We start from the raw sequence: 24,925 nt of genomic DNA on the forward strand, positions 1-24,925 counted from the left end.
CAAGTAGCTAGGATTACAGGCATGTACCACCACACCTGGCTAATATTTGTATTTTTAGTTGAGACAGAGTTTTACCATGTTGTCCAGGCTGATCTCGAACTCCCGACCTCAGGTAATCCCTCGCCTCACCCTCCCAAAGTGCTGTGATTACAGGTGTGAGCCACCATGCCCAGCTAGAAGGATAGTTTTAAAGGCTTATAATGTGGAACTATTTTGGACATGGGGAGCTTTTGATGAAATAATGGAATCTGAAGGGAAAAGGCTGTTAACCTGTTGGCTCAAGAAAAATTTTTTTTGTTCCTTAGATTTTTTTTTTAAACTCATTATGGGTTTTTTATTGTATAGGCTGTCTTCTTGGTATCTTTCATTGTTACATTAACACTCTCTTAGTGTGTGCAAGTAGATGTGAAGGGATGAAAACATAGCTTAATCTTTGGTGTCTTTTGATCAGAAAGGGCTTGGTCGGGGCTGTTTAATATAAAGTGTTGAGTTTGTGAATTTTTTTTGAGACAGGGTCTTGTTATGTCATCCCGGCTGGAGTGCACGAACAGCTCATTTCTGCCTCTATCGAACTCCTGGGCTTGAGTGATCCTCCCACTTCAGTCTCCTGAGTAGCTGGGACTACAAGCCTGCACCACCATGCCCAGCTAATTTTTTATTAAATTTTTTTGTAAAGATAGGGTCTCACTAGTTTGCCCATGCTGGTGAATTTAAAAAAAAAAAATACAGCGGGTCCTCACTTTCTGCTTTGCTGTATATCTGAGTCAGCATTTACATCTCCGTGTATAGGAGATCATTTGAAAATAAGTTTGAGGCTGGGCGCAGTGGCTCATGCCTGTAATTCCAGCACTGTGGGAAGCTGAGGTGGGAGCATTGGTTGAGGCCAGGAGTGCCAGACCAGCCTGGGCAAAATACTGACATCCTGTCTCTCCAGAAAAATTAGAAATTTAGCTGGGCATGGTGGCATGCACCTGTGGTCCTAGCTACTCTGGAGGCTGAGCTGGAAGATTGCCTGAGACACAGAGGTCGAGGCTATGGTGAATTATGATGGCACCACTGCACTTTGACCTTGTTGACAGAGCAGGATCCTGCCTCTCCAAAAAAAAAAAAAAAAAAAGAGCTGGAATATTTGAAGATATAATAACCATTCAATAATGGAGAACCCTAGTACTTCTTGAATAATTGTAATTTATGTTTTGATGAGAAAAACAGGCATTGTGATTTGCTGTAAACACAGTGTTTAAAGGTAAAGAACAAAAGAAATGCATTTGTAAGTTGTTTAAATTATTTAAACATGGGGCAGCATAATGTAAGATGTTATTATGAATATGAGCTAGATATGCATGGCATTAATTTTAAATTGAGTTTTAGGTTCAGAACACAATTGCCTAGTAATAAGCATTTAAATCAAGTATTTAAAATCTAGTTTGTGGGAAAGTCATTATGGCACTACTGGATGCCTTGTACCTGCCCATCTTGCATAGTTCTTGCCCCTTTCCTAGAATCCGCCATTTCTCCGAAGACCTCTGGTCCTTTTATTGGGAGAATGATGCAAGAAGCCACAGCTGAGTGCTAGGTGTGTTTGTTACTGCTAGCTTGTCATTTTTATTGACAGCCAGGAAATATGTGTGTATAATATCAAGCAGTGTAGATACACATCTGTAATATTTCTGTAATATTTCTATATATGATCACTTATATATCTGTGGTAAACTAAAAATGAGTTCCTACTGATGTCTCCAAGTCTAATCCGTTGGATCATTCTAGCCTCCTCTTGCTTATCTGTAAATTTTCACTCCAACATTGAGAAACCTGATACCTGCTATCCACCATTGAGTTACTTGTTTTATTCCAGTATACATGTATAGCAGTATCAAGATATTTAACTTGCACTCCTGGGGAAAGAACTTTATCAACTTTTGTGCAGTTCCTTTTGCCTATTTTTCCTTTTGCAAATAAAAAAAATTATTTATCTTTAAATTTTTGGTAGAGACACACCTTACTGTGTTGCCCAGCCTGGTGTCAAACTTCCGGTCTTAAGTGATCCTCCTGCCTTGGCCTCCCAAAGTGCTGGGATTATGGGTGTAACCACCCCCAGCCCCTTCTGCCCATATTCTTAGAGACTCACTGATTTCCAAAGTAACTTACGTCAGCATTTTCCCCCCACTCTGTTCAGTGAGGTTGTTTCATGTGTTTGTAATACTATTAGATTCTTGTCACATCTGCTTTCCATCCTGGAATCTTGCCCCAGCGCAATGATATTTTTAAATTTGCATACTTTGAAGTTCACGCTTTTCATTGCAAAGACCAATGGGTTTTGACAAACGCATAATGTCATATATCCACCATTATTGTATTACTGTATACAAAATAGGTTTGACTTAAAAGCATCGTCTGTGCTTCACCTATGGAATTCTGTGTCCCCTTCTACTCCAGCACTCACTGTCTACGGTTTTGACTTCCAGAATGCTGTAAATTGAAATCATTCTGTGGCTTTTTCATACTGGCTTTCTTTCATTAGCAACATATGTTTAAGATACATATTTTCATGGTTTGATAACTCGTTTCTTTTTTGTTTTGTTTTGTTTTCTTTTTCTTTTTTTTTTAAATACAGGGTCTTGCTCTGTTGTCCAGGCTAGAGTGTAGTGATATGATTATGACTCACTGCAGCCTCAACTTCCGGGGATCAAGTGATCCTCCCACCTCAGCCTCCCAAGTAGCTGGGACTATAGATGTGTGCCATTGTACCTGGCTAATATTTTTTCTACTTTTTTTGTGGAGATGGGGGTCTTTCTTTCTTGTCCAGGCAGGTCTTGAACTCCTGGACTCAAGTGAGCAGCCTGCCTTAGGCCCCCAAGTGCTGGAATTATAGGCATAAGCCACTGCACCCAGCCCTCATTTCTTTTTATCACTGAATAATAGTCCATTACATGGATGTCTCACGGCTCGTTTATCCTTTCTCCTGTTGAAGGACATCTTGGTTGTTCCTGTTTGGAGCAATTATGAATAAAGCTACTATACACATTTACATGCGGGACTTTTTGTGGACATAAGATTTCTACTCGTTTGGGTAAATACCTAGGAATGAGATAGCTAGATCCTATGGTAAGGGCATTGTTTAACTGTGTAAGAAACTGCTAAACTGTCTTCCAAAATGGCTGTATCATTTTGCATTACCACCAGCAAAGAATGAGAATTCCTGTTTTACATCCTCGCCAGTATTTGGTATTGTTAGTTTTTGGATGTTAGCCATTCTAATAGGAGTGTGGTGGTATCTCATTGTAGTTTTAATTTGCAGTTCCATAACGATATGATGTTGAGCAGTTTTTTAAGTGCTTATTTGCCATCTGTGCGTGCGTATGTGGGTGTATGTGTGTGTGTGTATATATATAATTTTTTTTTTAGTGAGGTATCTGTTCAGATCTTTAGCTCATTTTAAAAGTGTAGTTGGTCTTATTGAGTTTTTAGAATTATTTGTATATTTTGCATGCAAGTCTGTAATCAGACTTGTATTTTGCAAATATTTTCTCTTAGTGTTTTTATTCTTTTAACAGTGTCTTTCACAGAAGACAAATTGTTAACTTTAATAGAATACTAGCTTAATTTTTTCTTTGAAGGATCATAAATTTGGAGTATGGAAAAACTCATTGCCAAACTAAAGGTCATATTTCTTCCTTTTTGAATTGGAATATTTTCTTTCTTTTTTTTGTATTAAAATTATTTTTTAATATTGAGTAGATTTTGGGTAATGATAGTGGAGTTTTTTTCTTTTTTTCTTTTTTAAAAATTTTAAAATTTTAAGTAGAGGAAGTGTCTTCCTATGTTTCCCAGGCTGGGCTTAAACTCCTGTCCTCAAGCAGTCCTCTTGCTTTGGCCTCCCAAAGTGCTGGGATTATAGGTGTGAGTCACCATGCCTGGCCTGAAGTGGAATATTTTCTACACTCTTATAACAATCATTTTATAATTCTTATAACATTCTCTACATTTTTATAACAATCAAGAAAAAGTCATTAAGTCCACCTTATTTCTAAGACTTCATGGCACACATCTTTTAAACATACCCAATGCAAATGTCATTTTAGTTAAAACTTGCTTGCTTCCTTAGATGCTTCTGCTGTTGTTTCCTAATTTTTGTTTCAGATTTAAATTTTGGTTTTGAATTTGCTTTACCAGTTTACACTTGATTGTATTTCTGCCTGCTTTCCAGTTACCCAATTATTTCCCTTTTTTTTTTTTTTTTGAAACAGAGTCTCCCTCTATCGCTCTGTTGCCTAGGCTGGAGTGCAGTGGCTCGATGTGGGCTCATTGTAACCTCCGCCTCCCAGGTTCAAGGGATTCTCATGCCTCATCCTCCCCAGTAGCTGGGATTACAGGTGTGTGCCACCAAGCCCAGCTATTTTTTTTTTTTTTTTGTACTTTTAGTAGAGACAGGGTTTCACTATGTTGGCCAGGCTGGTCTTGGACTCCTGGCCTCAAGTGATCCACCGGCCTCGACCTCCCAAAGTGTTGGGATTACAGGTGTGAGCCACCACACCCAGCCTGATTATTTCTTCTATCCTTTTTGCTGTTTCTGTTTTTGCTATTTATTTATGGCCAGAATGGTTTATAATGTAAATCATTATACTTTCCTTGTCTTCTTTGATAGCCTACCTAAATTCAGATGAGAAATGTCTTATATTCTGCATCTGTTTTTTCTTATTTTAAACATTTTTTGTAGAGGCATGGTCTCACTATGTTGCCCGGGCTGGTCTCAAACTCCTGGCCTCAAAGGATTGTCCCACATTAGCCTCCCAAAGGTGTGAGCCTGTGTGCCCAGTCCTTTTTTTTTTTTTTTTTTTTTTTTAAAGAAAACAGGGATCATTCATTAAGAAAAAAACCTGAAGTGCCTAATAATGGCCTGTGATTTTTGTTAAGTGTACAACTAACAGAAGTATTTGATGGAATGATTTCTTCTGCTGGAACTTAATGCTGGAATTGTTCTTTACTTTTTTGTTGTGCTCAAGATTAATTGATTTCTGTAGTAGGGTCCTGGTTAGGGATTATTAATTTTAAACAAGTACTTTAAAAATTACTCAGAGGATTTGATGCCAAGTTCAGTGTTTAAACTGGTAAAGTTTCTTAATATTTTATGTGTTTGAAGCTATATTAACATTTTCTAGTTCACAGTATTAGCATTGCTAAATAGGTTATACATATCTGGACTGAACTTAAATTGTAAGCTCATTAATTAAGATACATTATGTTTCGGCTGGGCGTGGTGGCTCACACCTGTAATCCCAGCACTTTGAGAGGCCGAGGTGGGCGGATAACAAGGTCAGGAGTTCCAGACCAGCCTGACCAACATGGTGAACCCCTATCTCTACTAAAACTACAGAAGTTAGCCAGGCATGGTGGTGGGTGCCTGTAGTCCCAGCTGCTCGAGAGGCTGAGGCAGGAGAATCGCTTGAACCTGGGAGGCGGAGATTGCAGTGAGCTGAGATGGCGCCGCTGCACTCCAGCCTGAGCGACAGAGCGAGACTCCATCTCTAAAAAAAAAAAGATACATTATGTTTCTTTAACGTTTTGTTTATCCGTTTACTTTTTTTGATATACCTCTTAAACAGATTGGTTGGTTGAAACAGATGTCCTGGGGGAGGAAGACAACATTTGCTGAACTGTATGATTTTTGATAGGCTTCTTGGTAGTTTAAATGGGAAGAAAATTTTAAAAATTGGCAGATAGAAAGGAGAAGGCTTTTAGATTATAAAATAGCATGATAGGAAATTTGAAACTGACTTGGGGACAGAGAAGTAAAATATATAAGCAGGCATGTGTGTGTGTGCATGGGGTGGTTGTTGAAACATGAGGAAAAAGTGGCTGGAAAGGGAGGAGGAAGACTGGTAAGAGGCGTGAAAAGTTTGTATGGGCGTTTTTGAGAATGCTAAGAACAGCATCAGGGTGTAGCAGGCAGCAGATATGCAGACCTTGTATATATTGGGAGTTGGGTACTTAGTTGTAAGTGTGTGGGATGAATATGGATGGAGGTGTGTGGTGACGAGTATAGTATAGAATACATTTCAGTTCCAGGAGTGTTGTCCTTGGACAGCGTTGTATTTGATTGAGCAAACTTTTAACCAAAATACTTTATAATAACAGGATAAACAGCGTTCAACTTTCTCTAAAGAACAGAATCTACAGGTCTGGGGAACAGAGGAAGAAACAACCCCAAATTAAAACTGTAAATCTTTCTTTTAATACAGCTTATGTTTTTAAGTAAAAATAGCATAAATTATTCACCCATTTGCAGGTACTTTTACCTAGGTCTAAATTTTTAGTGTTACCCCATAATCATTTTAATTATTTTTTTCAGAGAATTTACCTGATTTTTGTCCTTTCCGTGAAGTTTAAGTTTCATCTTTTTAAACGTAAATTATTTCATGATTCCATTTCCACATTCTCAGCACATTTTAAAAAAATTGATAACACTATATTTTTTATTGTGTACAATATAATGTTTTGAAGTATATATACATAGTGGAATGGCTAAATTTAGCTAATTAACAAATGCATTACCTCACATAGTTATCATTTTTGTGGTGAGAGCACACATCCACTCTCTTTACAGTTTTCAAGAATACAGTATATTGTCATTTACTGTAGTCACCTTGCTGTACAATAGGTCTCTTGAAATTTATTCCTCCTATTTGACTATAATTATGTGTCCTTTGACTAACCATCTCAGCATTTCTCCCCTAGGCCCTTAGCCTCTGGTTACCACCATTTTATTCTTAATTTCTTCTTCTTCTTCTTTTTTTTTTTTTTTTTTGAGATGGAGTTTTGCTGTTGTTGCCCAGCCTGGAGTGCAATGGCGCGATCTTGACTCACCACAACCTCTACCTCCTGGATTCAAGCAGTTCTCCTGCCTCAGCCTCCCAAGTAGCTGAGATTACAGGCATGTGCCACCACGCCTGGCTAATTTTGTATTTTAAGTAGGGACGGAGTTTCTCCATGTTGGTCAGGCTGGTCTCGAACTCTCGACCTTAGGTGATCCACCCACCCCCGTTTCCCAGAGTGCTGGGATTACAGGCATGAGCCACTGCGCCCAGCCTCAGCTTCTATGAGATCAATTTTTTTAGATTCCACATATGAGTGAGACCATGTCGTGTTTGTCTTTCTGTGCCTTGCTTATTTCATTTAACATAATGTCCACTGGGTTCATTCCTGTTGTTGCAAATGGCAGGATTGTCTTCTTTTTTATGGCTGAGTAGTATCCCATTGTGTGTATGTGTGTATGTATATACATATTTATCCTTTGATGGACAGTTAGATTAATTCTGTATCTTGCCTATTTCAAGTACTGCTGCAGTAAACATGGGAGTGCAGATATCTCTTCACATACTGATTTCATTTCCTTAGGATATATGCCCAGTAGTGGAATTGGTGGATCATATAGTAGTTCCATTTTTAATGTTTTGGGGAGCCTCTATATTGTTTTCCTTTATGGCTGTACTAATTTTCATTAACACCAACAGTATGTAAAGGTTCCCCTTTCTCCACATTCTCACCAGCCTATCTTTTACCTTTTTTGATACTAGCCATTCTAACTGGGGTGAAGTGCTTTCTCATTGTGGTTTTGATTTGCATTTTCCTGATTAGTGATGTTGAGCATTTTTTTCTTACACTTTTTGACTATGTGTCTTCTTTTGAAGAACATCTATTCAGGGCTTTTGCCCATTGTTTAATTGGATTATTATTATTATTATTTTTGTGCTATTGAGTTATTTGATTCCTTATCCTTTTTGAATGTTAGCCCCTTGTCAGATGTATAGTGACATGTAGAGGAATGAAACTGGAACCTTGTTTCTCACCATATAGAACAATCATCTCAAAGTGGGATTAGAGAATTAAATATAAAACCTAAAACTGTGAACCTACTATAGAAAGAAAACATAGGGGAAATGCTTCATGACATCAGTCTGGGCAAGGACTTTTGAGTATGACCTCTAAAGCACAGGCAACGAAAGCAAAAATAGCAAATGGCATTATTGTTATTTTCATAATAAAAAATTGTATTAGAAGCATTCAGAATTTTAACAAAACAGCTGCCGCTTTTTGTTTTTGCAGTTACAGAGTGGTATTTAGTTTAGTTAACAGAACAATTATTTCATGTAAACTGCATAGAGACAACAGCTGAAGATGAAACTATCATCCCCATATGTAACTGATTTGTGCTGTGCACCAAGTACCTTTAAATTTCCATGCCATTTTATAACCCTCATACTATACCAAGAAGGTTAGTGGCTATTGAAAATACCGCCAGGACAGGACTATCTAAAGACATGTTTGGTAGTGTATTAACTGTACAAAAAAAAGACACTGTACACTTCGAAAACAAAAATATACAGCCTTACATTTCGATTTTTTCTTCCAAAAAAAAAAAAAAAATCCTGCTAGAACCAACTGATTTGTCATCATCATGTTTATCTTTATTTTCCTGCTCTTCCTCATTCTCTGCATTTTCCTCATCTTCGTTCTTTTTCTTGCTTTTTTATTCCAGCCTTGATGACTCCTGTTTCTTTTCGCATCAGGCTTTCCTTTAGCTTGGTATGCAGCAATATCCTTCTTGTATTTCTCCTTCAGCTTCACAACCATCTTTCCGTAAGGTTGCTTGTCCTCTGCAGCAATGTCATCTGCATCTCTCCCAGTTTCTTTGCAATATATCCAGTGGATAGGCCAGGATGTTTACCTTTGATTTTTGGCCCATACTCAGAAAGGAACAAGAAAAAGACCAAACAAAGTAGGCCCCTTGGGTGTATTGGGATCCTTGAACTTCTATTTTGTTTTCCCTTTAGGAGGGATGTAGGTTTTCATTTCTCTTTCATAGTGGGCCAGGTTTGTCTTTCCCTGTCTTCACATTTTCGCTTCTCTTGAGCAAACATGGTTTTCCACCTCTTTGAGCACTTCTTAGAAGACCCTTAGACGCTGACTGAAGCATCTGGGTGCTGCTGCTTGTGCTCCTCCTGGCAAGTTTGCACAAAGAATGTGTATGATGACATTTTGTCTCTTGACTTCTTTGGATTTTTGCCCATATTCAGTTATTTTTCCTCAGCAAGGCATAGAGCTGCTCAGTGCCTCTCTGGCTCACACTTGCCCTGGTGTTGTGTCTGTGGAGCTCAGTGTATGCTGACACATGGGATTACATCAAACGGAGATGCTTCTGTGTGGCAAGGGAAACAGTTCACAGAATGAAGAGACGACCTATATAATGGGAGAAAATATTTGTAAACTATACGTCTAACAAGGGGTTAATATTTTCATTCTTTCTGAATCAATAATTTATAATAAGTTTTTTTCTTTCATTTTTATGTGGCTTTTCCTATACCTTGGATTGTAACATGTAGTTCCTGCTATGTGGCTTTCTGCATGTTTATAATTTTAATAGTTTCTCTTGGAGCTTCCCAACCTGTTTCCCCACCCTTCACCCCAGTATTGACTAGAAATCTATCTCAGCTCTTACTTTTTATCCCATTGTGTCCACTCTTGCTCGTTTTACTTGCCTTGGTATCTAACCACCTTTTCTGTAGAGATACCTTTTGACCACTTCTCCATCTCTTTTGCCCTCCTACTTCTCATTACCTTTAACTAAAACTCTGGATTGGATGTCTCATGTTGAACACAGTGAAACTGACTTCCTTATCTTTCTCCCTAACTCCTCCTTCATACTTACCTTTGTAGTCACTGGGGAAGGGATAGTCATAAAGCCTGGCAGTGAAAGAGATTGAATGTGGACTGACCTTTAACCCATTGTTCCCCAGCCCCACAGTTCCTCTCCCACTAGTGTGAAACCATACAGCTCACTTGTTATTCTTCATCCTTCTTTTCTCCATTCTTACGGATAAATGTCTAACTATAGTATGTACGAGCTGCTGTAACCTTTTGAAAAGTAGCTGCCTATTCCCTCACTCATCTCTGCATCTTCAAAGATATTTCTTAAGTTATTTTATTACTTTCCTGGAAAAAAATCACCTAAGGATAAGCAGTTCAGTGTAAAATTTTGAAAAGTTGTGAAAATTTTGTATAGGTAAAGGATCAAAGCACATAGTGACTAGTGTTCTGGTAATGCATGACAGTAACAACTGAGCATCTGAAAGGTCAGAATTCCTGTTTACTGTGATGGGAGATACCATGGGGTGAGCATATTTGGCATAGCTCAGGTAGGGTAGAGATGGGAATTCATTTTGGATGTGATAAGTTTGAGGTGTTTATTGGACCACCAAGTAGATTTGGTTATTATGTATCAATAGTCTTTTTTAATCTGGAAGAATCCCCCTCCATTGATAGTACTTTTTCAAAGAGCTCAGGTCTGTTGTCTAATAGAATGTCTGACATTCTGGATTTGTTTGATTGTTTTCTAGTAATTGCTTAAGGTGAAACATGCTTTTGACAAGAATATAATGTAGGTGGCATTGTATATGTTTTATTGCGTCACATAGGAGGCATATCTTGTCAGCTCGCATTAGTGCTGTTTGATCATTTGGTTAAGCTTCTGCCACCACATCTCTCCATTGTTAAGGTATTTTACCCTATTTAATATTAGTAAGTAGGCTGGGTGTGGTCGCGCCTGTAATCCCAGTACTTTGAGAGGCAGAGGTGGGTGGATCACATGAGCCCAGGAGTTTAAGACCAACCTGGGCAACATGGTGGAACCTCATCTTTAAAAAAATACAAAAATTAGTAGGGTGTGGTGGTGTGCAACTGCAGTTCCGCTACTCAGGAGGCTGAGGTGGGAAAATTACTTGAGCCCAGGAGGTGGAGGTTGCAGTGACCCAAGATTGTACGGCTGCACTCCAGCCTCTGTGACAGGGTGAGACTGTGTCTGAAAAATAAATAGCTGGGTGCGGTGGCTCATGCCTATAATCCCAGCACTTTGGGAGGCTGAGGCAGGCCGATCACCTGAGGTCAGGAGTTTGAGACCAGCCTGGCCAACATGGTGAAACCCCATCTCTCATAAAAATGCAAAAATTAGCTAGGCATGGTGGCTCATACCTGTAATCCCAGCTACTTGGGAGGTTGAGGCAGAAGAATTGCTCGAACCTGGGAGGCGGAGCCTGCAGTGAGCCAAGATCGTGCCACTGCACTCCAGCCTGTGTAACAGAGACTCTTGTCTCAAAAAATAAATTAATTAAGATAAAAAAATAAAATAATTAGAAAGTAATCAGGGGACAAATGTGTTAGGACACCTAATAACTTTTACCATATGTTTTTATTCTCTTTACCCATTCAATACATACACTTGAAAAACAGTTCTTTCATCTTAACAGTTTTATAGTAGAAGAGTTGTTTCTTATATGATCAGAAGTTTAGAAAGATGCTTGTCAGAATGAAAAATAAGGGAAAAAATGAAATTGAGACAGTATGGAAGTACAGTGGGAGAGGGCAGTGATAAAGCCAACCTCAGTGGCTGTTGGTGGTTGTGTTTGCATGTGTTTGGAGGGTGGTGCTGACCACAATCTTGATGTATAAAACTTTCCTGGTTCCTTATGGCTGTTATAAAAAAACATGCTTTTAAAAATGTAAGCAGCATTATATTCTTAGTCTTAATTCAGCGATCTTGGTTTGAGTTAATGAACTTTTTTTTTTTTTTTTTTTTTTTTTACAGATTTAAATTGATACTGGTGTACATCTCCTTGTTCTAAGGTAATTTTTTAGTTTTTAAAACTGTATTGTATTAAATTTATTAGTCAAGTAGTTTGTCTAGAAAGTAAATTTCAGTTACTACAATTGTATCAGTGACTGACTGACCACCTGGCCTTATAGGCTTTTCGTCATAGAGAAGATTGTTATCCTCAGGAGAATGATGGTTACTACACCTGTAGTGTACAATAATATGCTCAGTACTTGTTCGCTATAGAAAATTAGTAGATTGTTATGGAACCTTGGGTTTACACATTTTTGGTAAATCTCAGTTTGCCTTAGGATCCTTGAGCATTGGGTTGAATGTATTAGTTTCCTAGGGCTGCTGTAACAAATACTACAAACTGGGGTGCTTAAACAGCAGACATGTATTTTTATTCTCTCACTGGTCTAGAGGCTAGAAGTCCAAAATCAGTTTTGGCAGGGCCATGCTCCCTCGGAAGGCTCGGGGGGAGAATCCTGCTTTCCTCACCCCTGCCTGGCTGCTGCTGGTTGCCAGCAGTCCTTGGTGTTCCTTGGCTTTTAGCTGCTTCACTCCACTCCAGTTTCTGCCTTTCTCTTCAGATGGTCTTCTCCCTCTGTAGCTTTCCTCTCTGTAAATCTCCTTCTCCTTTTTTTCTTTTTTATTTTGAGACAAAGTCTCACTCTGTCACCCAGGTTGGAGTGCAGTGGCGGGATCTTGGCCCACCACAACCTCAAACTCCTGGGCCCAGGAGATCCTTCCACCTCGGCTTCCCAAGTAGCTGGGACTATAGGTGCATGACATCACACCCAGCTAATTTTTGTAATTCATGTAGAGGCAGGGTTTCGCCATGTTGGCCAGGCTGGTCTCAAACTCCTGGGCTCAAGCCGTCCGCCTGCCTCAGCCTCCCAAAGTGTTGGGATTACAGGTGTAAACCACTGTGCCCTTAATCTCCCTCTCCTTATAAAGGCACCAGTCATTGGATTTTGGGGCCCACCCTAATCAAGTATGACCTTGTCTTAACTTGGTTACATCTGCAAAGACCCTCTTTACAAATAAAGTCACAGATCCTGGGGTTAGGACTTGAACTATCTTTTGGGGGAACACAATTCATCCCCAACAGGTGGGAACTGGCTCATGCTGTAGTGATATGAGGATGCAGTGATCATTTAAACCCATAATGCTGTGTTCTAGGAGGTACTAAAATATTTTGGAATTGGTATAGAAATGAAAGTAAATGCATATTAGTTGTTATTAGTGAACTTTTCTAAGAAGGTGAAGGAGGTTTGAGGGAGTCATGAAAGGAAGGAAAGTTTTTCTCAACTCTTGTGTCTGCCTAATTAGTGTATATTTACTGTTCCAGTTATTGGCTTTTGTTTTGGTCATAAGTGACTGAAAAATGTAGATTACAGTTAGAATGAAAGTGTTTTTAATGTGGCAGTGCATATGATATTAGTCACATGTTTGCTTTTTGGGGTTTGAGATTTGAAGTAATGTTCTTTAAATGGCCTATACTGTATGATGCTTGTGAGTAAGTACCAAATCCAGATTGCATTAACTTTTTTCTTCATTCTCTTCCTCCATTTAAATAAAACAGCTATATTCATCCAACAAGTCATAAAGCCATAATGTGGTATAACATCCTTTTTGAGAGGTGAATATTATTGAATGAAAATGGCTGACAGAAGTGGGAAGATTATTCCAGGACAAGTGTATATTGAGGTGGAATATGATTATGAATATGAAGCAAAGGATAGAAAGATTGTGATAAAACAAGGGGAGCGGTACATCTTGGTGAAAAAGACCAATGATGACTGGTGGCAAGTCAAGCCGGATGAAAACTCCAAAGCGTTTTATGTGCCAGCCCAGTATGTGAAAGAGGTCACGCGCAAAGCTCTAATGCCACCTGTTAAGCAGGTAGCTGGTCTACCAAATAACTCCACGAAAATAATGCAGAGTTTGCATCTTCAGAGATCAACAGAAAATGTGAACAAATTGCCTGAGCTTTCAAGTTTCGGAAAGCCGTCGTCGTCTGTTCAAGGAACAGGTCTTACTCGTGATGCCAATCAGAATTTTGGACCCAGTTATAATCCAGGTCATACTGTCAACCTAAGCCTGGACCTGACCCATAATAACGGAAAGTTTAACAATGACTCACATTCTCCTAAAGTTTCCAGCCAGAATAGGACACGCTTATTTGGTCATTTTCCCGGTCCAGAGTTCTTGGATGTAGAGAAAACTAGCTTCTCCCAGGAACAATCTTGTGATTCCGCAGGAGAAGGCTCTGAAAGAATACATCAGGATTCTGAATCTGGTGATGAACTTAGCAGCAGCTCCACTGAACAGATAAGGGTAAGATTAAAAATAGAATGAGGAAACACTTGTACCACCCTAGTGAAAATATTATAGTTTTTCTTTTAATTGAAATATTTATAAGAGTTAAGACTTGTTTTGCTTTGTATTTTCAGAGTACATGGGTTCTATCCTGATTTAAAGATCTAGAAAATATGTGAAATAACTTGTGGAGTTCATAAAGGGTCACTTTTTGGTTTTCATAATTATTCTTATACCATAACAGGACTAGATCTACTTTAAGTGTGGAAACTTCTTTTTCCCTTTTCTCTATTGATTATGTATAAGGCAGAGGGAATTTACTTAATTTACTCAGTGATGATATTTCTTCTAATAGAAAAAATTTTTACTGTTTTCTACCTGTACCCATTTTGACTTGTTTCCAAGAAGTCTTCAGGTAATAATTGGTTATCTGAGGAAAGATGTCATTGGAATATTAACTGCTCACTTTTGTCTTAAGTGTCTAAGTATCCACAGTTGATTTCACTGAATATTAGCCTGGAAACATTTTTCTGTGTTCCTGGTTCGTTTTTTTTTTTTTTTTTCTTAAAGACAAGGTCTTGCTCTGTCGCCCAGGCTGTAATGCAGTGGAACAGTCATGGGTCACTGCAGCCTCGACCTCCTGGGCTCAAGCGATCTTCTCACCTCAGCTTCCCCAGTAGCTGGCACTACGGGTGTGTGCTGCCACACCCAGCTAATTAAAAAAAAATTTTTTTTTTAGAGACAGGGTCGTACTATGTTGCCCAACCTGGTCACTTCCTGGCTCAAGTGATCCTTCTGTCTTGGACTCCCAGAGAGCTGGGATTACAGGTGTGTGCCACTGTACCTGGCTTTTTGTTTTTCTTTTTAAACCTTTCTTTTGAGATTAGATCTATGTCATTTTGTTTCTCGAGTGAAGACATTTTAAAAGTACGTACATGAAATTGAATCTTGAATATATTTTGGAAAGTGTAACTTTAAGTAAATTTAAAAATTAATGAGTTTTTGGCCTGAAGTTCTGTTGTAAGATTATTCATCAAGTCTGTGAATAATTGTGAGGTGTGCCCTTAGGTGTGGTCTGATTGTTATGGAAGTATATTCTTTCTGTAGGTTGTAATTTTTCTTGTGACATTTTGGAGTGGAAATAGGAAAAAGGGAAGACTCTAGAAAAACTTCTAGTGTTGGAGATCAAGGAAGCTACGTGAAGTAGCTCTGTCAGTTTATCATCGTGTGTCTTAGTAAGTTTTTGTTCAGTCTTTATGTGATACTCTGACATAGAATATATAGTCTTTCCTGGAATTTTTCTATATATAGCTCCTCAGGGAACTAATGGGCCTTAGGAAAGACGCAGGATTCCATCCAGCCATCACCACAATTTCACACTTCAGATTACATTTTGTATTTATGTACACATGCAATCCTATGTTTTTTTCATTACAGTTATCTTAAGTTCACTGCCCTGGAGTTCCATGGCTCCTAACCTCTCTTGGGGCCTTAACACTGTTTGGAAATCCTATTAGATTTCTCCAGTCAGCCCTCTTCCTAACTCTCCATGGCAGCTGTTTCAGACCTTCTCCATTTTCCTTAGTTCTCTGATTCACTTACTTTCCCCTGCTTTCATGAGAAGATAACCTTGCCTTCCACTTTACAGCAAATAAGAAAGCCATGGGATGGAAACTACTTCAGCTTTGGGGAGCACGTGGTTCATAGTACTGGCTTTAGATTGGAATCTGGTTCTATATCACTTGCCAGCTGTGTGATAATTGGGGAAAATTACTGAACCTCTCTGTGTTTTAGTTTCTTCATTTAAAAATGGGAGTCACAGTGTTCTTGAGGCACATAATACATGCATTATGTATCTATTGATGTTTAATAAACTACCCCCAATTCAAGTGGCTTAAAATAGTAAACATTACCACTTGGCTCCTGTGAGTCACTAAATCAGAAGCAGCTTAATTGGGTGATTCTGAAGGCTAGGGGTGTCTCCTGAGGTTGGGGCTGGAGGGGCTGCTTCTGAAGATGGCTCACTCATGTGGGACTGGTTGGGCCTCTTCATAACTGCTTGTGTGTTGTTTCTAGTTTTCTTCAGATGGAGCAGAGAGAACGTGGTAGACACTGCACTGTCCTTTAGTCCTCATCTTTGAAATTGCTCACTGTCATATCCTATTGATTGTGCAGTTCAGCCCTGTTCTGTGTGGGAGGAGACTGTACAGGGGTGTGCATATCAGGATTTGAGGATCATTGAGGAGCCTCCTTGGAGACTGACTATAAGTATGCCATAAAATATAGCTGCTATTATTATTGTTGTTACTTCTGTTATTATTTCCACCATCAGATCTATAAATACACTTGTATCAGTAGTCCTCTTTTCCCCCAGTACAATACAAGTGTTTCCTGTGCAGTCAAAGAGCATTCTCTTCATATTCACTCTTCCCACATTTCACACACCTTATGCCAAAGATTATAGTATTGTGCTCATATGGTTTTAAACTTGTTGTTTGTCAACTGTTTTCAGCATTTACATTTGCTCATGTTTTTCTCATCTTAGTAAAGCTCTTCTTCAACTCCACCTTCCCCTCAGAGCATCTTTTATCTTCCTTTACCTTTATTGGTGACCCCCAGAAAGACTGATATGTATTTGCTTTTCTGCACTTCCTCATTTCCCACTCACTTGGTAACCTTTCCAGTGTGGTTTCTGGCTCCACCACACCACCCAAACTGTTTCTGCTAAAGATACTCATGGTTTCATTGTTGATACATTTACAAGGTGGTTAAAAGAATTTTAGTGTGTGCCTGTAGTTCCAGCTATTCAGGAGGCTGAGGTGGGAGGATCACTTGAGGCCAGGAGTTTGGGACCAACCTGAGTGATATAGTGAGACCTCATCTCTAAAAAACAAAAACCAAAAAACACCACAAAATTTTATACATAATTAATACAATTATCACAGCCAACAAGATTAATAATCAGATGCCAAATTTAAATAATTTTTTATTCAGGCACAGCAAGGGTGTAAATATTACTAATTTAAGTGTATGACTTGATGAATTTTTACTTATGTATACACTCTGTAACCAGTCTCGAGCCCCTTCCCTGTCAGTATCCACACCCTCAGCTCCTATGTCTTTCTTAGGAGGTTTTCATTTTTCTGACTTATATCACTACTGATCAGTCTTCTTTAATTAAACTTTTCATTTTGAGATAATTGTAGATTCATAAGCAGTTGTAAGAAATAATTTGGAGGCCGGGCATGGTGGCACATGCTTGTAATCCCAGCACTTTTGAGAGGCCGAGGTGGGAGGATCACCTGGGCCCAGGAGTTTGAAACTAAATTGGGAAACATGGCAAAACCGTCTCCACAAAAAATACAAAAATTAATTGGGTGTGGTGGCATGTGCCTGTAGTCCTGGCTACTTGGGAGGCTTAGGTGGGAGGATCATTGGAGCCCAGGAGGCAGAGGTTGCAGTGACCTGAGATTGCACTGTTGCACTCCAGCTTGGGCAACAGAGTGAGACCCTGTCTCAAAATAATAATAATTTGGACAGGTCTCTTGTACCCTCTATCCGGTTACTTTTAATGGTAACATCTGGCAAAACTATACTGTAATGTCACGATCAGGGGTTTCATGTTGGTATAGTTAATATGCTGAGCATTTCCATCACCACAGGAATCCCGTATGTTGCCCTTTTATAACCATGACCAATTCCCTCCCACCTTAACTCTCCTTAACCCTGATCACCACTCATCTGTTTTCCATTGCTATAATTTTGTCATTTGAAGAATTTTATATAAATGGAATCCATACCTTTGGAGATTGGCCTTTCATTCAGCATAACTCTGTAGATTGGTCCAGGCTGCTGTGTGTTATCAGTAGTTTGTTCTTTTTGTTGCTGAGTAGTGTTCTATGCTATGGATGTAGCATAGTTTATTTAACCATTTATCCATAAAAGAATGTCTAGGTTGTTTCCAGTTTTTGGCTGTTGCAAACAAAACTGCTATAAACGTTTCTGTACAGGTTTTTATGTGTATATAACTTTTCATTTCTTTGGGGTAAATGCCCACAAGTATAATTGCTGTTCATAAAGTAGTTGCATGGTTAGTTTTTAGGAAATAATCCAAGTGTTTTTACAGAGTGACTGTATCATTTTAAATTCCCACCAGCAATGTATGAGTATCCGGTTCCTCTGTGTGCTCACCAGCATTTGGTGTTGTCACTATTATTTTATTTTAGCCATTCTGATAGGTGAGTAATGATGTCTCATTTTGATTTTGTTGTACATTTCTCTAATGGCTACTGACGTTGAATATGTTCTCATGTGTTTATTTGCCATTGGTAAATCCTCTTCATTGAAATGTTTCTGCATGTCTTTTGCCCATTTTCTAATTGGATTTTTTTTACTGTTGAATTTTGATAGCTTTTTTTTTTTTTTTTTTTTTTGGTACGTAGTTTAGATACTGGCCATTTGCCAAATATATAGTTTGCCGATATTTTCTCCCAGCATGTAGCTTGCCTTTTCATCCTTTTAACAGTGTCTTTGCAGAGCACAAGTTTTTAACTTTGATTAAGTCTTGGTTATTGGTTTTTCCTTGTGTGGAATCATGGTTTTGTGTTAAGTCTAAGAACTAGTTTTAACTTTGTTGAAGTCCAGTTCATCAGTTTTTCCTTTTATAGATCATGCTTTTATATCAAGTATAAGAACTCTAGCTATATTAGGCTTCTCCAGAGAAATAGAACTGATAAGGGTATATGTATGTGTATACAGTCATGTACCACATAATGACATTTCAGTCAATGATGGACTGCATCTGTGATGACAGTACCAGAAGGTAATAATACTGTATTCTTACTGTTCATTTCTATGTTTAGATACACAAATACCATTTTGTTCCAGTTGCCTACATTATTCAGTACAATAATATGTTATACAAGTTTGTAGCCTAGGAGCAATAGGCTGTACCATCTAAGTTAGGTGAATAGTAGGCTGTACCATCTCATTTTGTGTAAGAACACTCTGTGATGTTTGCCCAAAGATGAAATTGACTGTTTTATTTCTCAGAAAATATCCCCATCGTTAAGTGATGCATGAAGTCCAGAATTTGCAGGGTGGACGGGCAGGTTAGAGACTCAGGGAAGAGCTGATGCACTTCAAATGGATAGGCTGTCTGGTGGCAGAATTTCTTCTTGCTTGAGGTAGGTCAGTCTGTTGTTCTATTCAGGCCTTCATTTGATTGGATGAGACCCACCTACATTCTGGGGAGCAATCTGCTTTACTCTCAGTCCACATTTAAAAGTGTTAATTTCATCCAAAAAAAAAAAATCACTGTCACAGAAACTTTCAGAATAATGGAAATATCTGGGTACTGTGGCCCAGCCCATTTGACACATACGGTTAACTATCACAGAAGCCTTAGATCCTGAATGCTTTCTTATTTTTTTTTTTTTAAAGTTTATAGTTTCGCATTTTATGTTTGAATTTGTGATCCATTTTGAGTTTAATTTTTTTTTTTTTTTTTTTTTTTTTTTTGAGATGGGGTCTTACTCTGTCACCTAGGCTGGAGTGCAGTGGCACAATCGTAGCTCATTACAACCTTGAACCCCTGAGCTCAAGTGATCTTCTCAGCTTCATGAGTAGTTGGGACTACAGGCACGTGCCACCATGCCCAGCTAGTTTATAATTTTTTTGTAGAGAGAGAGTTTCACTGTGTTGTCCAGGCTAGTCTTGAACCCCTGGCCTCAAGTGATACTCTTGCCTCAGCCTCCCAGTGTGTTGGGATTATAGGCTTGAGTCACTGTGCCTGTGCCTGGCCATGAGTTTAATTTTTATATAAGGTGTGAGCCTTAAGATTTTTTTTGGCCTATGGATTTCTAATTATCATAGTACCACTTGTTGAAAAGGCTGCCTTTCCTCCAATAAATTGTCTTCTACCTTCGTTAAAAATAATTTGGGCTCCTTTGTGTGGGTCTGTTTCTGGGTCTTCTATTTTGTTTCATTCATATATGTCTCTTTAATACCATGCAGTTTTATTTACCATAGTTATATAATAAGTCACGAAATCAGATAAACTGATTCCTCTCACTTATTCTTCTTTTTCAAAATTGTTTTAGCTATTGTGGTAGGCTGAATAATACTTACCAAAGATAATAGGTCTTAATCCCTGGAACCTGTGATGTTACCATAATTGGGAAAGGGATTTTTGCAGTTGTGATTAAGTTAAGGATCTTGACAAGATTATCCTAAACCCTCCATGTAATCACAAATGTCTTTATAAGAGAGAGGTAGAGGGCATTGCACACAGAGAAGGCTATGTGAAGAAAAAACAGAGATTTGAGGATGCTGGCCTTCAAGATAGGAATGATGTGGCCGCGAGCCAAGGAATGCCAGCAGCCACCAGAAGCTGGAAGAAGCAAAGAAGGAATTCTTCTCTAGAGCCTCTGGTATACACATACTGGAGCATCAGAATTGTTAACTTGTACTTCTGTGGAATATGACTTTATCAACTAGAATAAAGTGTTTATAGTACTAGAATATAGTAACTTTAGTTTTACAGATTCTACACATTTTCAAAGCTTTTGAGATTAGCACCTTTTCCCTCATCCTGGTTTATGGAGGTAGTTTCAAACTTTTGTTTTTTTTTTTTTTTGAGACCAGGTTTTTGCTTTGTCACCCAAGTACAGTGATGTGATCTCGCTTCACTGCAACCTTCCACCTCCCGGGCTCAAGTGATCCTCCTGCCTCAGCCTCCCAAGTAGCTGGGACTAGGCACCCACCACCATTCCCAGCTTATTTTTTTGTATTTTTAGTAGCGATGGGGTTTCATCATGTTGGCCAGGCAGGTCTCAAATTCCTGATCTCAAGTGATCCTCCTGCCTCTGTCTCCCAAAGTGCTGGGATTACAGGCATGAACCACTGAGTCCAACTAGTTTCTTTCTTTTTTTTTTGAGACTGATTCTTGCTGTCACCCAGGCTGGAGTGCAGTGGTGCAATCTTGACTCACTGTGGTCTCTGCCTCCCAGGTTCAAGCGATTCTCCTGCCTTAGGTTCCCCAGAAGCTGGGATTACAGGCGCGCACCACCATGCCCAGCTAATTTTTTGTATTTTTAGTAGAGATGGAGTTTTGCCATGTTGGCCAGGCTGGTGTCGAACTCCTAACCTCAAGTGATCAGCCCGCCTCAGCCTCAAAGTGCTGGGATTACAGGCTTGAGCTGCTGAGCCTGGCCCAGTTTCATACATTTTTAATAAAGTTAGGTTGTTTTGTCATAGTCTGCATTCTGTCCTGGAATTCCCGACCCACCTCAAATGCCTACATTAAAAACAAAATTTGCATACGTTGAGGCTCATTCTTTGTGTGGTAAACTTAAATGGGTTTTGACAGATGCACAGTATTGGGTATCCACAATTACAGCACCATACAGGATTTTATAGAGCAAACGTTTTCAATTTTAATAAAGTACAAAACTAAACAGTTATTTCTCTCATGGATCATATTTTTACTGTTGTATGTAAAAACTCATTGCCAAACCAAAAGTCACCTAGATTTTTCTGTTTCACTTCTAGAATTTTTATAGTTTTTCACCTTAAATATAGGCCTGTGATCCGTTTTTAGTTAATTTTTTGTGAAAGGTGTAAGGTCTTTAGGTTCATTTTCTTTGCATATGTCCATCTAATTGTTTCACCACCGTTTGTTGAAAAAGACTTTTCTTTCTCCATGGAATTGACTTCATTCCTTTGTCAAAGATCAAGTGACTGTATTTTGTGGGTATGTCTGTGAACTTTTTATTCTGTTCCATTGATCTCTTTGTCATTCTTTTGTTAATACCATGCTGTCTGGATTAATGTAGCTTTATAGTAAGTGTTGAAAGTAACTAATGTGTGTCTTCCTACTTGGTTGTACTTCAGTGTTGTGTTGGCTGTTCTTTTACTTTTCCATGTAAGGTTTAAATTTCACTTCGTCCATATCTACAAAATAGTTTGTTGGGATTTTGATTGGAATTGAGTTGAATCTACAGATCAAATTGGAAACAATTGACATCTTAACACTATAGTCTTGTAATTCATGGACAAGGACTGTGTCTTCATTTATTTAGACTGTTTTTGATAACATTCTTTAGAGTTTTGTAGTTTTCTGTACCCTTTAGCTATCACCCCACTGTCGTCTGTGGTTCCCGGCACCAAGCAACCGTTAATCTACTGTCTATCTCTATAGATTTTCCGATTCTGGACCTTTTATTTTAGTGGAATCATATTTACGTGATCTGTTGTGACTGCTTTCTTGCACTTAACTAAATGTTTTCAGTGTTCAGCCATGTTGTAGCATGTATCAGTACTGCATTCCTTTTCGTGTCGGAATAATATTGTATTGTTTATCCATATGCCGCTTTTGGAGCGTTTTGATTGTTGCCACCTTTTTTGGCTAGTATGAATATTTCTGCTATAAACGTCTGTGGATGTGTTTTTGTTTTTTGTTACACAATTTTATTGTTGTGGGAACATCATAGAGTGTACTTACACAAACCTAGATGGTCTATCCTCCTACACACCCAGGGTAGATGGTGTAGCCCATTGCTCCTAGGCTAACAAACCTGTACAGCATGTGACTGTCCTGAATACTGTAGGCAATTATAACACAGTGCTAAGTATTTGTGTATCTAAACATAGAAAAGGTACAGCAAAAATACAGTATTATAATCTTATGGGACCACATTTGTGTATGTGGTCCACTATTGACTAAAATGTTATTCAGCGTATGACTGCATATAAAAATGCAATTGAGCCAGGCTCGGTGGCTCACGCCTGTTATCCCAGCGCTTTGGGAGGCCAAGGTGGGTAGATCACGAGGTCAGGAGATCAAGACCATCCTGGCGATGTCTGTGGACATGTTTTTATTTCCGTAGAGTAGATACCTAGGAGTGGAATTGCTGGGTCATGGGGTAAATGTATGTCTAACTGTTTGAGGAACTGCCAGAGTGTTTTCCAAGGTAGCTGTACCATTTTACACTCCCACCAGCAGTGCATTAGGGTTCCAGTTTTTCCACATCCTTGTCAATACTTTTTATTATCTGGCTTTTTGCTTATGGTTATTCTAGTGAGTAGGAAGTGTCTGATTGTGGTTTTAATTTGCATTTGCCTCATGATTAATAATGTTGAGCATCTTTTCATATGTTCATTTGCTATTTATATATTTTCCTTGGAGACATGTTTATTCAAATTCTTGGCACATTTTTAAGTTGTTTTGCCTTATTGCTGAGTTGTAAGAATTCTTTATATAATTTAGGTAGCAGTCACATACCAAATGTGTGATTTGTAAATATTTTCTCACATCTCCCATTCTGTAGTTGTTTTTTCATTTTCTTGGTAATAGCCTTTTTTTCAAGAGGCAAGTTCTCATTGGATTGCCCAGGCTGGAGTGCAGTGGTTGCTCACAGGTACAGTCATAGCTCATTGCTGCCTCAAACTCCTGGGCTCAAGTGATCCTCTCACCTCAGCCTCCTTAGTAGCTAGGACTACAGGGCGTGCACCACTGCACCGGGCTTGATAATGTATTTTTAATGACAAAAGATTTTACTTTTGATGAACTCCAAATTTTGTTGTTGTTGCTTGTGCTTTTGGTGTCATATCTAAGAATCTATTGCCACATCTGAGGCCTTAGAAGTATTTACTCTTATGTTTTCTCCTGTTTTATAGTTTTAGCTCATACATTTAAGTTTCTGATTCATTTTGAGTTACTTTTCGTATATGATGTCAAGGGTCCAACTTCATTTTTTTCTGTGTGGCTATCTAGTTGTCCCAGCGCATTTTGTGGAAAAGACTCTACCTCATTGAATGGTTTGGCCCCTTTGTTGAAAATCATTTGGCCATAGACACTTGGTTTATTTCTGTACTCTCAGTTCTGTTCCATTGATCTGTTTATCCTTATGCATGTAAAAGGTTGTCTTGATTACTCTTGCTATGTAGTAAGTTTTAAAATTAGAAAGTGTTAGTCCTCCTACTTTATTGTTCTTTTTCAAGAGTGTTAGGTCTCTTCTGTGTCCTTTGCAATTCCACATGAATTGTGGAATCAGTCGGTCAGTTTCTGTAAAGAAACCAGCTGAGATCCTGATAGAGATTGCCTTAAGTCTATAAATCATTTGGGGAGTAATGCCATTTTAACAGTATTAACATTTCTTGCAGGGCAGATCTAGTCGTACTGATTTCCCTCATTTTTAAATTTTTTGAGACAGGATCTTGTTCTGTCACCCAAGATGAAGTGCAGTATCATGATCATAGATCACTGGAGCCTCAACCTCCTGGTTGAGGGCTCAAGCAGTCCTCCTACCACAGCCCCCCAGGTAACTGGTACTACAGGTGTATGCCACCGCACCTGGCTATTTTTTTTTTCTTATTTAATTTTTTTGGTAGAGGCAGGATCTCACTTTGTGGCCCAGATTGGTCTTGAACTGCTGGCTGAAGTAATCCTCCTGCCTCCACCTCCCAAAGTGCTGGGATTATAGGTGTGAGCCACCATGCCCGGCCCCTCATTATTTTTATTTTATTTTATTTTATTTTTTTTGAGACAGAGTCTTGCTCTGTCACCCAGTTTGGAATGCAGTGGCACGATCTCAGCTCACTGCAACCTCTGCCTCCTGGGTTCAAGCGATTCTCCTGCCTCAGCCTCCTGAGTAGCTGGTATTATTGGCACGTGCCACCCACCTGGCTTGGCTAATTTTTTGTATTTTTGGTAGAGGCGGGGTTTCACAGTGTTGGCCAGGCTGATCTAGAACTCCTGACCTCAAGTGATCCACCCACCTCAGCTTCCCAAAGTGCTGGATTATGCGTGAGCCGCCACACCTGGCCTGACCCCTCATTTTTATTTGTTGAAGAAGATGTTTATTTTGCATAATTTTTTTGGATGTGGAATGCTAGTTGTGATTTTCTTTCTACACTTTAAATGTTTCACCCCACTCTCATGTGTGGTTTCTGAGG

The 24,925-nt window shown here is 38.9% G+C and overlaps 1 protein-coding gene across 9 annotated transcripts in view; it reads left to right on the plus strand.

Moving 5' to 3' along the window:
* LOC105479935 (Rho GTPase activating protein 12) overlaps window positions 1–24,925 on the plus strand; it is a 149,204-nt gene that overhangs the window by 12,345 nt on the left and 111,934 nt on the right. For all 9 annotated transcript variants that reach the window (XM_071070251.1, XM_071070248.1, XM_071070250.1 and 6 more), the window contains exons 2-3: window positions 11,639–11,676; window positions 13,233–13,987. In XM_071070251.1, the coding sequence (XP_070926352.1) occupies window positions 13,304–13,987 (684 nt within the window). In that variant the 5' untranslated portion in view covers window positions 11,639–11,676; window positions 13,233–13,303. The remainder of the gene's footprint in view (window positions 1–11,638; window positions 11,677–13,232; window positions 13,988–24,925) is intronic.

This window comes from Macaca nemestrina, chromosome 9 (assembly GCF_043159975.1).
Source record: "Macaca nemestrina isolate mMacNem1 chromosome 9, mMacNem.hap1, whole genome shotgun sequence".
In the NCBI taxonomy this organism is placed as follows: Eukaryota; Metazoa; Chordata; class Mammalia; order Primates; family Cercopithecidae; genus Macaca; species Macaca nemestrina.